At 50.6% G+C, this 14,612-nt stretch overlaps 1 protein-coding gene across 3 annotated transcripts in view; it reads right to left on the bottom strand.

Annotated features, from left to right (window-relative positions):
• The window catches only part of LOC123180728 (uncharacterized), a 31,400-nt gene that overhangs the window by 10,424 nt on the left and 6,364 nt on the right, over nt 1-14,612 (bottom strand). For 2 of the 3 annotated variants that reach the window (XM_044592845.1, XM_044592847.1), the window contains 3 exons: nt 1,488-1,553; nt 826-1,035; nt 415-727 (listed from right to left, as the gene is read on the bottom strand). In XM_044592845.1, coding sequence (XP_044448780.1) covers nt 415-727; nt 826-1,035; nt 1,488-1,553 — 589 coding nt within the window. The remainder of the gene's footprint in view (nt 1-414; nt 728-825; nt 1,036-1,487; nt 1,554-14,612) is intronic. The other variant, XM_044592846.1, reaches the window with a different exon arrangement.

Below are 14,612 nucleotides of genomic sequence, written 5' to 3'. Positions count from 1 at the left end.
GAGGGGGGGGGGGGAGCTATACAGGACTAACAGAGTAGTGAAGCCAGAGCTGGAGGGGTGGTGCCAGCACCCCTTTCATTCAAAATGAGAGAATAAAGAGACAAGTTTTTAAAAAGCAACGTAACACCAGTAGGAAATAAGTTTTGAATAAAAAGCAAGGTATACAAAAACTGGCTTTAGATAAGACAAGGCCACCCAAAATCCTTTAAACTACTTCAAGATTCAAATTAAGGAACTGCAAAGCTACATATGTTATTCTGAAACACCAGTGCAACAAGGAATAGCCTTAAAAAACTTACAATACAAATAAAAAGCTAAAAAAGAAAGACAACCTTACTTACTTCCTGAATAAAATAGCAGGTCAAACGACAGGGAAAAGGCCAACAGAGAAAGCATCAGATTTTCAGGACGCACCTCGCAAGTATTGATCCTTTGACAGTTGCAAAAGGAACATAGTCATCTCCAGTGGGAATGTCGGACCAGTGGAAGTGAATGCGACCGCCTCCACCTCCACCACTACCATTGCTTCCAACCCCACCAACACTAGAAAGTACTGAGCTGTTCTCTAAAGATAAAGTCCGCACAAATAGAAGAATTGTGCCCCCAGAACCACCACCAGGTCCTCCATTTGCAGCATGAGTCACCACACGAGTGAAACTGCCACCGTTGGCTTCCACTGAACCAGAGAGAGAGAGAATAGGCAGAGATTGCTCCAAAGAACCCATCACTGAATGTGGAAATGAAAAGGCAGTAAAGGCCAGTGCTATTAAGAATATCATGACTTGATAGAGGATGGTCATGGTCCATGTACACCATCATTGTTACCTATTATACCACCACCAGCTGTTGAAGATGTTGTACTGACATTACCACTGCCACTGCCAAGTTCACAAGGCAAATCAGCACTACCATATGCAGCTCCACCACCTGAATGCTTGCCGCTGTAAAAACCGTCCCCGCCTTTACCACCATGCCCACCCCCACCACTAAGGCCGCTGCTTAACATTCCTCCTCGTCCAATTCCACCTCGGCAGCCTGCCATCAGAAAAAGGAAATTTAAATTCTACAAAAGTTGGTAGAACACACATGGCCAGAAGACAAGACATCGGAAGAAGCTTAATACACATGCCTAGAAAATTAAACATATGTAAGCACTGACAAATTTAAACAAGGGTCATTTCCTTCTTGACCTGCATACAGATAATTATGACAGTTCACCTCAAACTAGAAAACTGAAAACTATATAATTAGAAAACTGAAGATAAATGTAAACAGCAGGCTGCACAAATAAATGGCGAAATAGCAATTCAACCCAGAAAACTAAATCAATTGCCAGTTGAAGAGGCATAAGATTATATTTGTCGGTACAAAAATTATGACATGTTATTGAGCCTCATGCCTAACAGGACGAGTGGATAGTGAATATCATCAGGCACAAAAGCACATTCAAAACTGCATAGGTATGTTTGTAGTAAGAAAGAATTTACAGAAAATCTCACGCCGCTGCAACGAGGTCTGCCTCCCAGCTATAACTAGCCACCATGGAAAATATGCTACATAGCAATTTTTTGTGGCCTTAAAATTCACAGTACAAAAGAATTAGCAATTACTCCCTCTGTAAACTAATATAAGAGTGTTTAGATTACTAAAATAGTGATCTAAACGCTCTTATATTAGTTTACGGAGGGAGTAGAAGATAAACATAATGATCATAACAGCACTATGTCCAAAATAATCATTTTCTTCCTTTAAAAAATATAACATATAGTGCAATATATATGCATGATTGTAAATTTCCTGATTTCCGTTGCAGTTCAAGGATTTCATACTACATGATAAATGAATTGTGAATCAGACCTATACTAATCTTAGTTTAGTGAAAAAAGTAACTCGATTTCATTTTGGTGCTTAAATTTAGAAATCAAGTTCTAGATAGAACCTAAGGGCAACTCCAACGCGGTTCATCAAATGTCCGCGGACACGTCCGGACGTGCCCACGGAAAGCATTAGGGGAGCCAGCCATCCAACCATATGCACCAAATGTCCAGCGCTAGTTTAAACATGCATTTTAAAAAATGAACGATATTTGTTAAATTTCCAAATATTTGAACCAAAACAGACAAAATTTAACGAAATTTTAACTAATAACAAACAAAAAGAACTACGCGAGGTACCGAAAGGTGACCTCATAGGCATGGCCTCCGAGGCCACTGGCACCTCCGTCGTCGTCCAGTCTGCTGTCACCGCCGTCCTTCCAGCGGTTGAAGGCCTCCCAAGGGTCGCGGCAACCCTGATCGGCCACTAGGCTCACCACTGCGTACTTGCACGCAGCCGCTAGGCTGCCTCCACCTGGTGCAGACACTCGACCGCTTCTGCCTGGCGGTGACGGTCGGGCACAGACTCCGGCCCGCGCCACCCAACCTTGCCCTTGCCGGCGAGGCGGCGGGTGAAGCACTCGGACGCGTCGCTGATCCGGAGCCGGCGGCGGGTGGACGTCTGTGTAGTGGTCCTGTACCAATCCTCGGCCCGGGCCAACGCGAGACTGGGGTCGGCGAGGACCCATATCGGCGCCACGTCCGGCGTTGCGAACGCCGGCAGCGCGAGGACGTGCCACCGCTGCTACCAAGGTAGTGCAAAAAGCGGCTGCACGCGTTGGCGATCACGGGGGAGGGCGCCTCCTCCTTCACGGCAACTGGGCACCACTGGCCCCCGGACTGCCGACGAGGCGGGATGGCGCGCCACCTCCTTGCCGCGCCGGAGTCGGAGCGGCGGGGACGTCAGGTGCATGAGTCGTCTGGCATGGCTGCGCGGTGGGGACGTCGGCTCCTTGAGATAGCATCCGTGGATGGGTGGCAAGGGCGGCGTCGAACCGCAGTCGTTGGCGCGACTACTCGAGTTGTTGCGCCATCTGTGAGGCGAACTCCTCGTCCGTCACTGCGGCCTCGGTGAGGAGGTGCCGCTGCTGCTGCTCCTTATCGCCTGACAAGAGCACCACCTTCATCTTCACCGTCGGAGTGGTGGACGCCGGCAGGCACGGAGATCATGGGCGGCGGCATTTTGTTTCCAAGGCATCACCTAGGCGTCAGGGCGCCCTCCAAGCTCAAGGCGTCGAGCTTACCTTAGATAGCTGCATAAGGCATTCACCTTGACCTTCAGAGCCAAGCGCCCACTTAGGTGTCCCCCTAGTACATATTGGACCCCTTGAGCTTGCCAGGCAGGGCAGCAATTATTCCAGGCGGGAAACTGAGTCTTGGTGGGAAAGGAGGTATTGGCGCCAACAGGTAAGAGGAGAGAGAGAGAAACAATCCCCAATCCACACGCTCCTCCCCCTCCTCTCCAGCGGCTCCAGCAGATCCTCTCCGGCAGCTCCTCCCTCTCCTCTCCAGCACCTCCTCCTCCTCTCCAGTACAGCAGCAACCAGCAACAGGCAACAGCAAGGAGCCAAGGATACAAAGTGGCAACTGCCAAGGTAGACCTCCCCCATCCTCCACTCTTGTCCCTCTCGCTTCTCCCCCAACCTCCTCTGCTCTCTTTCTTCCATGTTCAGTTGTTCACTGCTTGCTGCTTTGTTGGTGTGTATGCCTAGTTGCCTAACCAAATTCTACTCTATTCTGCTGCTTAAAACTCTCTAAGGCGTTGCCCCCCCCCCCCCCCCCGCGCCTTGCCTCTCCTTAACCGCCTTAAATTAACCGCCTTAAAAACATTGTGTGTCGGCCCCACGATCCAGATCTCCCGGAGAACCACCTGTTGCCGGCACCGCTTCAACACAGGAGCAGCGGCCCGAGTAGGCTTGGTTGCCGGCGTCCTCATTGAAGCGTTTGTCCTCATTGAAGCAACGCTGGTCAGCCATCCAGGTCACGTCGGTCTGACCGGCATGAATGCGGTTGGCGCCCATCCGGTCGTGTCCGCTCTGAGCGCATTGTCAGTGTCTCAAGAGACATGGCCACACCGATCCACCAGGATGGCCTGGTGTTGAAGTGCATATTTGGATTGCCTAGCCCTTTCCATCGGTTCAGACTTTTGGTTGCGTTGGCTAGTGCATGAAGCTTAACATGGTGTCAGAGTCTAAGGTCTCCTAGCTTTCGCAATTTATTCAAAAATTGTTGCTGCCCCCCTGCTCCCCTTTGTGTTCACGTATAGGCCTCTTGAGCCATAACTCTGAGTCTATTCACGTGCTGACTTTCCGCGTCACACATGAGAGGGGGTATTGAAGTGTATATGTGGATTGCATAGCCCTTTCCATCAGTTCGGACTTTTGGGTGTGTTGGCTAGTGCATGAAGCTTAACACCCGGTACCACGCCATCCCAAAAATTGTGGACTGAGGGCAAGCGGGAGCCTAGGTTGTTTTCATGCATCCCGAGCGTGTTCCCCGAGCACCCCTTCCCAGGCACCTACGACGATCGGTCAGCCCTGCCCTCCCAGAGGAGGAATGGTTAGCAAGTCTCTCGGCGCTCGAGGGCTTGGACACCCAGGAAAGGTCTGGCCGGGTTAGCGGGTACGACCACGAAGGGGCCTGCCCTTGCCGCCTGGGGGTCATCATGACCAGCACACGATGGCCAGTGACGCCCATCGATCGGACTTGTCATCCAACGGGCGAGATGAGCTTGCAAGTCCTTTTGACTTCGGCCTCTCCTAAGGACGACGTGACGTTTCCCACCCGCCTTGATGACGGTTAGATCCGACGAAACAGACAAAGACATGGCATTGCGTCGCTACAGGGCGACGCCGCTAGCTTCTACCAACTACATGGGGCCCATGCTGATAAGACCCAGGCAAGTCAAGAGGATGGGGGTTCAGCTGACCCCGGCACCAAAAAAGGTATATTGTGGTTGCCCCCGTGATATATAGGGGTGGAACCGGAGCCAGGAAGAAAGAGGAGCAATCTTGTAATCACACACACACACTTGTCTCTAGAGCAAGAACTAGCACGCATGACGTAGGGTGTTACACCTCTCGATGCCCTCAACCTGGATAAACAAAGCCTCAATCCTTGAAGTGTTTGACTCCTGGCCGAATCTCTAAAAGGGATCCCCACGATCTCTGATCTCAACAATCACCCGTTGACATCTGGCGCGCCAGGTAGGCGGTCAAGGCTTCAGTTTCTCTTTAGGCCATCATCGTGCCCTCGCGTGGATCGCAGGCACAGCAGCCAACAAACTGAGAACCACCCAGCGTGGGACATCGTCGCGGCCACCCCCCAGCCGTTCCCAGAACGTAGCGTATCAACTAGTGCATCGTTGTTCGGGCGCTGACGAGGCCACCTAGGTGGCCGCGCTCCAGACCGTGCTCGTTCTCCTCGGACACCCGCATGTGCCGTTGGAAGAGGAGTCCCCCATGCGCCCGCGGCTCCAGGAAATCGCCAGATGGTGGAAATTGCTCGCCGCCGCCCAACATCTAGGGACGCCAGCGCTTCCTCGAGGGAAAGCCTCCTTCGGTCACCGGAGGGATGTCGCCACCACCTCAGCAGGGGAGCCCCGCGACCGGCGGAACAGGTGGCCGTCATGCAGGCCCTGTCTCTCCGAGACTAGCACCGCCCGTGTTGACGACCTCGACCGTAAGAGGGGAACTGGCGCTTCCGAGGAGGACACCGGCAAGTGGTACCCAGTGCATCTTTCCACCAGGAAGAGAGGTGATTGAGCACCACTTATCCGTGTGCCTAGGCGTGCACCCCGTCCAGCAGAAGGCGTGCCGACAAGCACTCGAGCGACAAGATTTCATCCGTGCGGAGGAGAATCGGCATCAGGAGGCTCGTTTCATCCGCGAGGTGATTCACCTTGAGTGATTCACCCAAGAGGCTCGTCAAAGGCCAACAAAAAGCAAAGGATTAGTGTGGACTTCAACGACCTCAACAAGGCGTGCCCAAAGGATCCCTTCCCACTGCCTTGCATTGACCAGATCATGAACTCCACTGTGGGGTGCGATCTCCTGTGCTTCCTAGACGCATATTCTGGTTGCCACCACATATGCATGGACAAGGAGGACGAGGAAAAGACAACTTTCATCACCCTCCAGGGACTTTTTGTTATACATGCATGCCTTTTCGTCTAAAGAATGCAGGTCCAATGTATCAGCGAGCCATGCGCATCACTTTGGAGCACCAACACGGCCGCAACGTCGAGGCCTACATCGACGATCTCGTTGGAAGAAGGACCAGGCCATGCTCCTCGACTGCCTATCGGAGACTTCCGCTAACCTGCGCCGCATGTGCATGAAGTTGAAACCCAACAAATGTGTCTTCGGGATACCCTCGGGGAAGCTCCTCGGTTTCCTCGTGTCTAGCAATACCATCAATGCTAATCTCGAGAAGATCACCGCCATCAACCAAATGCGCCCCCGGCACGTCTCAAGGACGTGCAACACTTGTCGTGCTGCATGGTGGCCTAGCAAAGGTTCATGTCCAAGCACGGGGAGCGGGCCTGTTCAAACTCCTCAAGAGGTTGGACCCGTTCAAGTGGACACCAAAGGCCGAGCAGGCATTGCGGGACTTGAAACGGTACTTTTCCTCCCCGCCGATCCTGATGGCGTCAAGGCCAAGGGAGCCTTGCTGTTGTATATCACGGTGAAAGATCGTGGATGTCGCCTAGAGGGGGAGGTGAATAGGCGCTTTAAAATAATTACGGTTTAGGCTTGAACAAATGCGGAATAAACCTAGCGGTTAATTTGACAAGCACAAAACCTACAACAACTAGGCTCACCTATGTGCACCAACAACTTATGCTAAGCAAGATAAACAACTAAGTGATAGCAAGATATATGACAAGAAACAATATGGCTATCACAAAGTAAAGTGCATAAGTAAAGGGTTCGGGTAAGAGATAACCGAGGCACGCGGAGACGACGATGTATCCCGAAGTTCACACCCTTGCGGATGCTAATCTCCGTTTGGAGCGGTGTGGAGGCACAATGCTCCCCAAGAAGCCACTAGGGCCACCGTAATCTCCTCACGCCCTCGCACAATGCAAGATGCCGTGATTCCACTAAGGGACCCTTGAGGGCGGTCACCGAACCCGTACAAATGGCAACCCTTGGGGGCGGTCACCGAACCCGTACACTTTGGCAACCCTTGGGGGCGGTCACCGGTACCCGTCAAATTGCTCGGGGCGATCTCCACAACCTAATTGGAGACCCCGACGCTTGCCCGGAGCTTTACACCACAATGATTGAGCTCCGAACACCACCAACCGTCTAGGGCGCCCAAGCACCCAAGAGGAACAAGCTCAAGGGCACCAAGCACCCAAGAGTAATAAGCTTCTCAACTTGTAACTTCCACGTATCACCATGGAGAACTCAAACCGATGCACCAAATGCAACGGCAAGGGCACACGGAGTGCCCAAGTCCTTCTCTCTCAAATCCCACCGAAGCAACTAATGCTAGGGAGGAAAAAGAGAGGAAGAACAAGAAGGAGAACACCAAGAACTCCAAGATCTAGATCCAAGGGGTTCCCCTCACATAGAGGAGAAAGTGATTGGTGGAAATGTGGATCTAGATCTCCTCTCTCTTTTCCCTCAAAAACTAGCAAGAATCCATGGAGGGATTGAGAGTTAGCAAGCTCGAAGAAGGTCAACAATGGGGGAAGAACACGAGCTCAAGAGATAAGGTTCATTGGGGAAGAAGACCCCCTTTTATAGGAGGGGGAAAATCCAACCGTTATGTGCTCAGCCCGCACACGAGCGGTACTACCGCTCCACGAGCGGTACTACCGCTCGGGCGGAAGAAGCAGGGAAACGGATCAACAAAACATGAACCTTGGGGCGGTAGTACCGCTTATAAGCGGTACTACCGCTCACCCCAGCGGTACTACCGCTCGACCGGAGCGGTACTACCGCTTATAGGCGGAACTAACTGCCGCGCGACTACCGCTGAACCCAACACGAAAAGAGCAGACCCAAAATCGAGGCGGTAGTAGAGCGGTACTGGAGCGGTACTACCGCTTGACGCTACAAGCGGTACTACCGCTGCCACCGCGGTACTACCGCAGGGAGAAAAACAGAACTGCCAAAACTTCTTCATATGAGCTCCGAATTGAGCAAACTCAAGCTTGTTGGATAGAGGAAGACGAGTAGCATCAAAACAGCGACTGGTTATAGTAAGAAGAGGCAGGGGAAGTATGCCAACAAATAGAGGAGTGAAACCTCCAACCGAGAAGAACCGGCATAACCTCCAACATCGAAAACATCATAGAAGATGTGAGTGAACTCCGTTTTCGATGAACTCGAGCTTGTCATCAAGATGACCATAAGCTCCAAAACCCACAAAGAGAAGAACCAAACAAGAACCAATAAAGATGATGCAAGGATGCAATGGTCTGAGCTCTCTATGAACGATACGATCAAGCTACTCATCGAGAGCCCCCCTTGATAGTATGGCAATCAATCCTATAACCCGGTCTCCCAACTACCATCATGAAACCGGTAAAATAGAAAACCTATCAAGAGCAAACCTTTGCCTTGCACATGTTCCACTTGAGCTAGATGATGACGATCTTGACTCCCTAAAGATGGACCACCTTTCTTGACTGCGTTGGCTCGATGAAGACTAGTTGATTGCTCCCCCATACTCCACTATGGGTGAGCCACCCTTCCGCACATCTTCACAAGTCCATTGTCACCACAATGGCTTCAAGCATTTGATCTCTTCGTGATGCTTTACTTGAACTTGCCCGCTTCACTTGAACTTGCACACCGCAACCTAACCCCACAAAGAACTCTCACGAAGACCATGGGTTAGTACACAAAGCGTAATTGACAATGCTTACCATACCATGGGATCGCTTGATCCCTCGGTACATCTTGTGCGCTTTGTGTGTTGATCAACTTGATTCACTCTTGACTTAGTCTTGATCAACTTTGACTCATTCCAACTCTCTTCATTTGGATGATGTCTTGAAGGTAAACATGAATGATCACACAATCTTCTTCTTCAAGACATGCTTGCAATAAGCTCAACTCTCACATGACCAATCTTTGGATAATTCCATAATAACACCTTGGTCACCACATAAACTCCTTGAAACCAACACATGGACTTCAAGAAATGCCTATGGACAAATCCTTCAAATATAACTCAAGGCAACCATTAGTCCATAGAGATTGTCATCAATTACCAAAACCAAACATGGGGGCACCGCATGTTCTTTCACACGGCCACCCCCTAGGTTTCAAGCGCAGTCCTCGTGGTGGAAAGGAAGGAGGTGGGCAGGGCAGCACCGCCGGCCCCGCTCATCTCGCCCTTGGACGACGGAACCTCTCTCTTGACGTCCTCCGCGGAAGCAATCGGCTCCAAGCTGCCGACAACTCCCAAGCACGCTCCCACAAGCCGGGGCACCTCGTCCAGCGTCCCATCTACTTCGTCAGTGAGGTTCTTCACGACACCAAGTCATGATACCCTCAAGTTCAGAAGATGCTCTACGCCGTCTTGATAGCGTCAAGAAAGCCGCGACACTACTTCCAGCCCCACGAAGTGTCAGTGGTCACCTCTTTCCCACTCGAGCGCGTCATGTGCAATCGCAAGTCATGGACCGCGTGGTGGGATGGGTGATCAAGCTCGGGAAGTTCGGCCTCCATTTCGCCTGCTCCAACACCCTCAAAGCCACGCCCTGGCAAACTTTGTCACAGAGTGAACTCAAGTGCCCGAGGACAAAGAAGAGGTCCCGACCACCGATCTCAGGCAATGGGATCCCGAGCATTGGACCATGCATTTCGATGGCTCCTTCAACTTCAATGGCACGGGGGCTCGGGTGGTGCTTACCTCACCAACAGGCAAACAACTCGAGTACGTCGTAGAACTATTGATTGAGAAGGCCACCAACAACATGGCGGAATATGAAGGACTGCTCGCCAGGCTACGCGCAGCGGCCCTCTCAAAATTCGCCACCTTGTCATCAAAGGCGACTCCCAGCTCGTCGTGAATAAGGTGACCAAGGATTACCCGTGCCAGGACCTGCAGATGGGCAGCCTACCTGACTAAGGCAGGAGGATGAAGCAACACTTCAATGGACCACTGATGAAGCACATACCTCGTCACGACAACGCGCTCGCTGACAAACTATCCAAATTGGCCTCCATTCGGGAGCAGATCCCAGTCGGCACCTTTGAAGAAAGGATCTCCCGACCGTCTGCCCTGGTCACCAACCAGGACAGAAGGGCATCCACTCGCGCCGATGAGGTTGCGACTCACTACGGTGAGTGTCCTGCGGCCAGCTCTGCATGGACGCCACCACCCGATGATCACGCCATGTTCGGCAACATTTATTAGATGCCCCTAGAGATGATCCCTAAGATTCGAGGGAACATGAACGCAAGGGACCGGGTCGGAGCCTTCCCGGAAGGAGTACTTCCCCACGCACCCGAACCCCCGAAAAGGACGAAGGGGTTTCTCTCACTCCAGCGAAGGCGCCTGGGTGGCGTCGACTACAAGGATCCCCGCCGAGGCAAGCCCCGAGTAGGTAGCACCACCTGACGAACACCCCGGACTCCCCAGCCATTCACATGAGCCCTCATGGATCACAGAAATCCAGGGCTACCTCAAGGAAAATGCCCTCCTCGAGGACGACACAACCGCGGAAAGGATCGCTCAATAAGCCAAGGGCTACACCTTGATGGATGGGGACTTGTATCGGCGCAGCGCCCACCGGGTCCTGCTCAAGTGCATCCCGAGGAAGGCCAAGAGCTGCTCGTGGGTATTCATGGAGGCGAATGCGTTATCCACACATCTTCGCGCACCCTGGTCGGAAAGGCTTTCAGAAAGATTTTTTACTGGTTGACTACTCTTCAAGACGCCGCCGAGATGGTCTGACGCTGCGAGACGTGCCCGTTCCACGCAAAGCAAATCCATCAGGCAACTCATGCTCTCCAGACCATCTCCCTCTCATGGTCGTTCACGGTTTAAGGGCTGGATATTCTTGGGCCCTTTCCCCGTGCAGTGGGGGGCTGAGTATCTCTGTGTCACCGTCGACAAATTCACCAAGTGGGTGGAGGTCATCCCCGTCGCCGAGATCACTGCAAGCACGGCGATCAAGTTCTTCTAAGGAATTGTCTACCATTTCTTGAGTCCCTAACCGGATCTTCACCGACAACAGCATGCAGTTCACCAGTGCCGCCTTCATCAAATACTGCGAAGAGCTCGGGATTAGGCTATGTTTCGCCTCCATTGCCCATCCCCATAGCAACAGGCAGGTGGAACGAGCCAACACCCTCGTCCTCAAAGGGCTCAAGACCCGCACCTTCGACAAGCTTAAGAAGAGTGGCAGGCATTGTGTCGACGAGTTATCGTTGACCCAAGGCAGGGTCACCGGTGACCCTTTTCGCCCTCGTCTACAAGGCGGAAGCGGTCCTTCCATCGAAGACATGACCTCCCTGAAGAATTCCAATGCTTGGCCTCGATCCGCGCCGCCCTATATCAGCAAAGCCTCAGACCTTATCATCAACACCACGTCCGCTCCTGGGCGCTCGATGTTGGAGATCTCGTCCTTCGTCGGGCCCAAACTCGTTAAGGGAAGAACAATCTCTCGCCCATGTGGGAAGGTTCTTTCTTGGTAATCAGCGTCTCCCGACCAGTATGCGTGCAGCTGGAGACTGAAGAAGGCATGCTCGTGCCCAACCCTTGGAACGTCGAGCACCTTGCAAACTATTCCCGTAAAAGCTCTGTGAATCATCCATGCGGACCAATGTCCCGAGCACTATACAGGGTGGTGTTACATGGGTCAAGCTCCTAATCAATAGACATCCCAGGATGTGGGCAAAACAACCCTGAGCCCCTGTGCCCCGGCTTGTGCCCAACATTTGGCCTCAGCTTTAATCCTATCCACTAATGCTTCGATCGAGGGTCGCGCGTTTTCAAAGATGCATTCGTTCCGCTGCTTCTAGATCATCCAGGGAATGAGCATGGCGATGGATTGCAAGCCTTTGTGCAGCGCGTTAGTAGTTACTTGTTACACAAATCTGTTTTCTAGAATACATTTGGGTCAAAGCATCATTCCCCATATATTAAGACACAATTGAGGGTATTTTCTAGAATATACCACACATTTAAGACATCTCCAACATTGAAAAGATGTTCCACAAATAGAAAAAACATACAAGGAAAAAATGTGGATATCACTGGTCTTTGGGGAACTCATTAAGGTTTTAACAGTTTAGAAGTTCTAAAAATTATGAAAATAATACTTGAACGTCACGATTATGATATAAGACGATCCAACAGAGCGATTGCAAAAAGACGACTTCATGTACCCAACAACAACAACAAAGTCTTTTGTCCCAAACTAGTTGGGGTAGGCTAGAGGTGAAACCCATAAGGTCTCGCAACCAACTCATGGCTCTGGCACATGGATAGCAAGCTTCCATGCACCCCTGTCCATAGCTAGTTCTTTGGTGATACTCCAATCCTTCAGGTCTCTCTTAACAGACTCCTCCCATGTCAAATTCGGTCTACCCCGACCTCTCTTGATATTCTCCGCACGCTTTAGCCGTCCGCTATGCACTGGAGCTTCTGGAGGCCTACGCTAAATATGCCCAAACCATCTCAGACGATGTTGGACAAGCTTCTCTTCAATTGGTGCTACCCCAACTCTATCTCGAATATCATCATTCCGGACTCGATCCTTCCTCATGTGGCCACACATCCACTTCAACATACGCATCTCCACTATTGAACATGGCGCCTTTTAGTCAGCCAACACTCAGCGCCATACAACATTGCAGGTCGAACTGTCGTCCTGTAGAACTTGCCTTTTAGCTTTTGTGGCACTCCCTTGTCACAGAGAACGCCAGAAGCTTGGCGCCACTTCATCCATCCGGCTTTGATTCGATGGTTCACATCTTCATCAATACCCCCATCCTCCTGCAGCACTGACTCCAAATATCGAAAGGTGTCCATCTGAGGCACCACCTGCCCATCAAGGCTAACCTCCTCCTCCTCACACCTAGTAGTACTGAAACCGCACATCATGTACTCAGTTTTAGTTCTACTAAGCCTAAACCCTTTCGATTCCAAGGTTTTGTCTCTATAACTCTAACTTCCTATTTACCCCCGTCCGACTATCGTCAACTAGCACCACATCATTCGCAAAGAGCATACACCATGGGATATCTCCTTGTATATCCCTTGTGACCTCATCCATCACCAAGGCAAAAAGATAAGGACTCAAAGCTGACTCCTGATGCAGTCCTATCTTAATCGGGAAGTCATCAGTGTCGACATCACTTGTTCGAACACTTGTCACAACATTATCGTACATGTCCTTGATGAGGGTAATGTACTTTGCTGGGACTTTGTGTTTCTCCAAGGCCCACCACATGACATTCCGCGGTATCTTATCATAGGCCTTCTCCAAGTCAATGAACACCATATGCAAGTCCTTTTGCTCCCTGTATCTCTCCATAAGTTGTCGTACCAAGAAAATGGCTTCCATGGTCGACCTCCCAGGCATGAAACCAAACTGATTTTTGGTCACGCTTGTCATTCTTCTTAAGTGGTGCTCAATGACTCTCTCCCATAGCTTCATTGTATGGATCATCAGCTTAATTCCACGGTAATTAGTACAACTCTGAACATCCCCCTTGTTCTTGAAGATTGGTACTAATATACTTCGTCTCCATTCTTTTGGCATCTTGTTTGCCCGAAAAATGATGTTGATAAGCTTGGTTAACCATACTATCGCTATGTCCCCGAGGCCTTTCCACACCTCAATGGGGATACACTCAGGGCCCATCGCCTTGCCTCCTTTCATCCTTTTTAAAGCCTCCTTGACCTCAGACTCCTGGATTCACCGCACAAAACGCATGATGGTCTCATCAAAGGAGTCGTCTGGTTCAAATGGTAGAACTCTCATTCTCCCCATTGAACAGCTTGTCGAAGTACTCCCACCATCTATGCTTAATCTCCTCGTCCTTCACCAGGAGTTGGTCTGCCCCGTCCTTGATGCATTTGACTTGGCCAATATCCCTCGTCTTCCTCTCTCGGATCTTGATCATCTTATACCTTTCGCCTTCCTTCATGCCTAACCGTTGGTAGAGGTCCTCATACGCCCGACAACTTGCTTCACTAACAGCTCGCTTTGCGGCCTTCTTCGACATCTTGTACTTCTCTATGTTGTCTGCACTCCTATCCAGGTATAGGCGTCTGAAACAGTCTTTCTTCTCTTTAATCGCCTTCTGAACATCACTCCACCACCAGGTATCCTTATGCTCGCTTCTAAGGTTTTGACTATGTAGACGACTTCATGTACCCACGGCGGAAAAAAAAAAACAATCATTGCAGCTGACCACGACATAGGTGAACTCAACTATATGTTTTTTTCGTCTGGGGGACATAAAGCCGTAATTTTTCAATCGCTCCGCTCGACCATCTTACATCATAATCATAAGTGTTACGGCGTTCTTTTCATGATTTTTAGGAACTTCTACACAGATGAACTCAACTATATGTTTTTTTTCGTCTGGGGGACATAAAACCTTAGAAGAGTTCCACAGTAACCATTGAGAGAAAATTCTTTACGTACATGTATACATACACAAATTTATGTTAGTTCAGAAATAATAATTGAGTTACTACTTTCAATGCTTTTAGGTCATTATGCAATATAAAGTACCATTATATGTTTTTCTATCA

Source organism: Triticum aestivum, chromosome 1D (genome assembly GCF_018294505.1).
Source record: "Triticum aestivum cultivar Chinese Spring chromosome 1D, IWGSC CS RefSeq v2.1, whole genome shotgun sequence".
Lineage (NCBI taxonomy): Eukaryota > Viridiplantae > Streptophyta > Magnoliopsida > Poales > Poaceae > Triticum > Triticum aestivum.
Note: the sequence above shows the minus strand (reverse complement) of the source record. Positions and strands in the feature narration are given on the sequence as shown.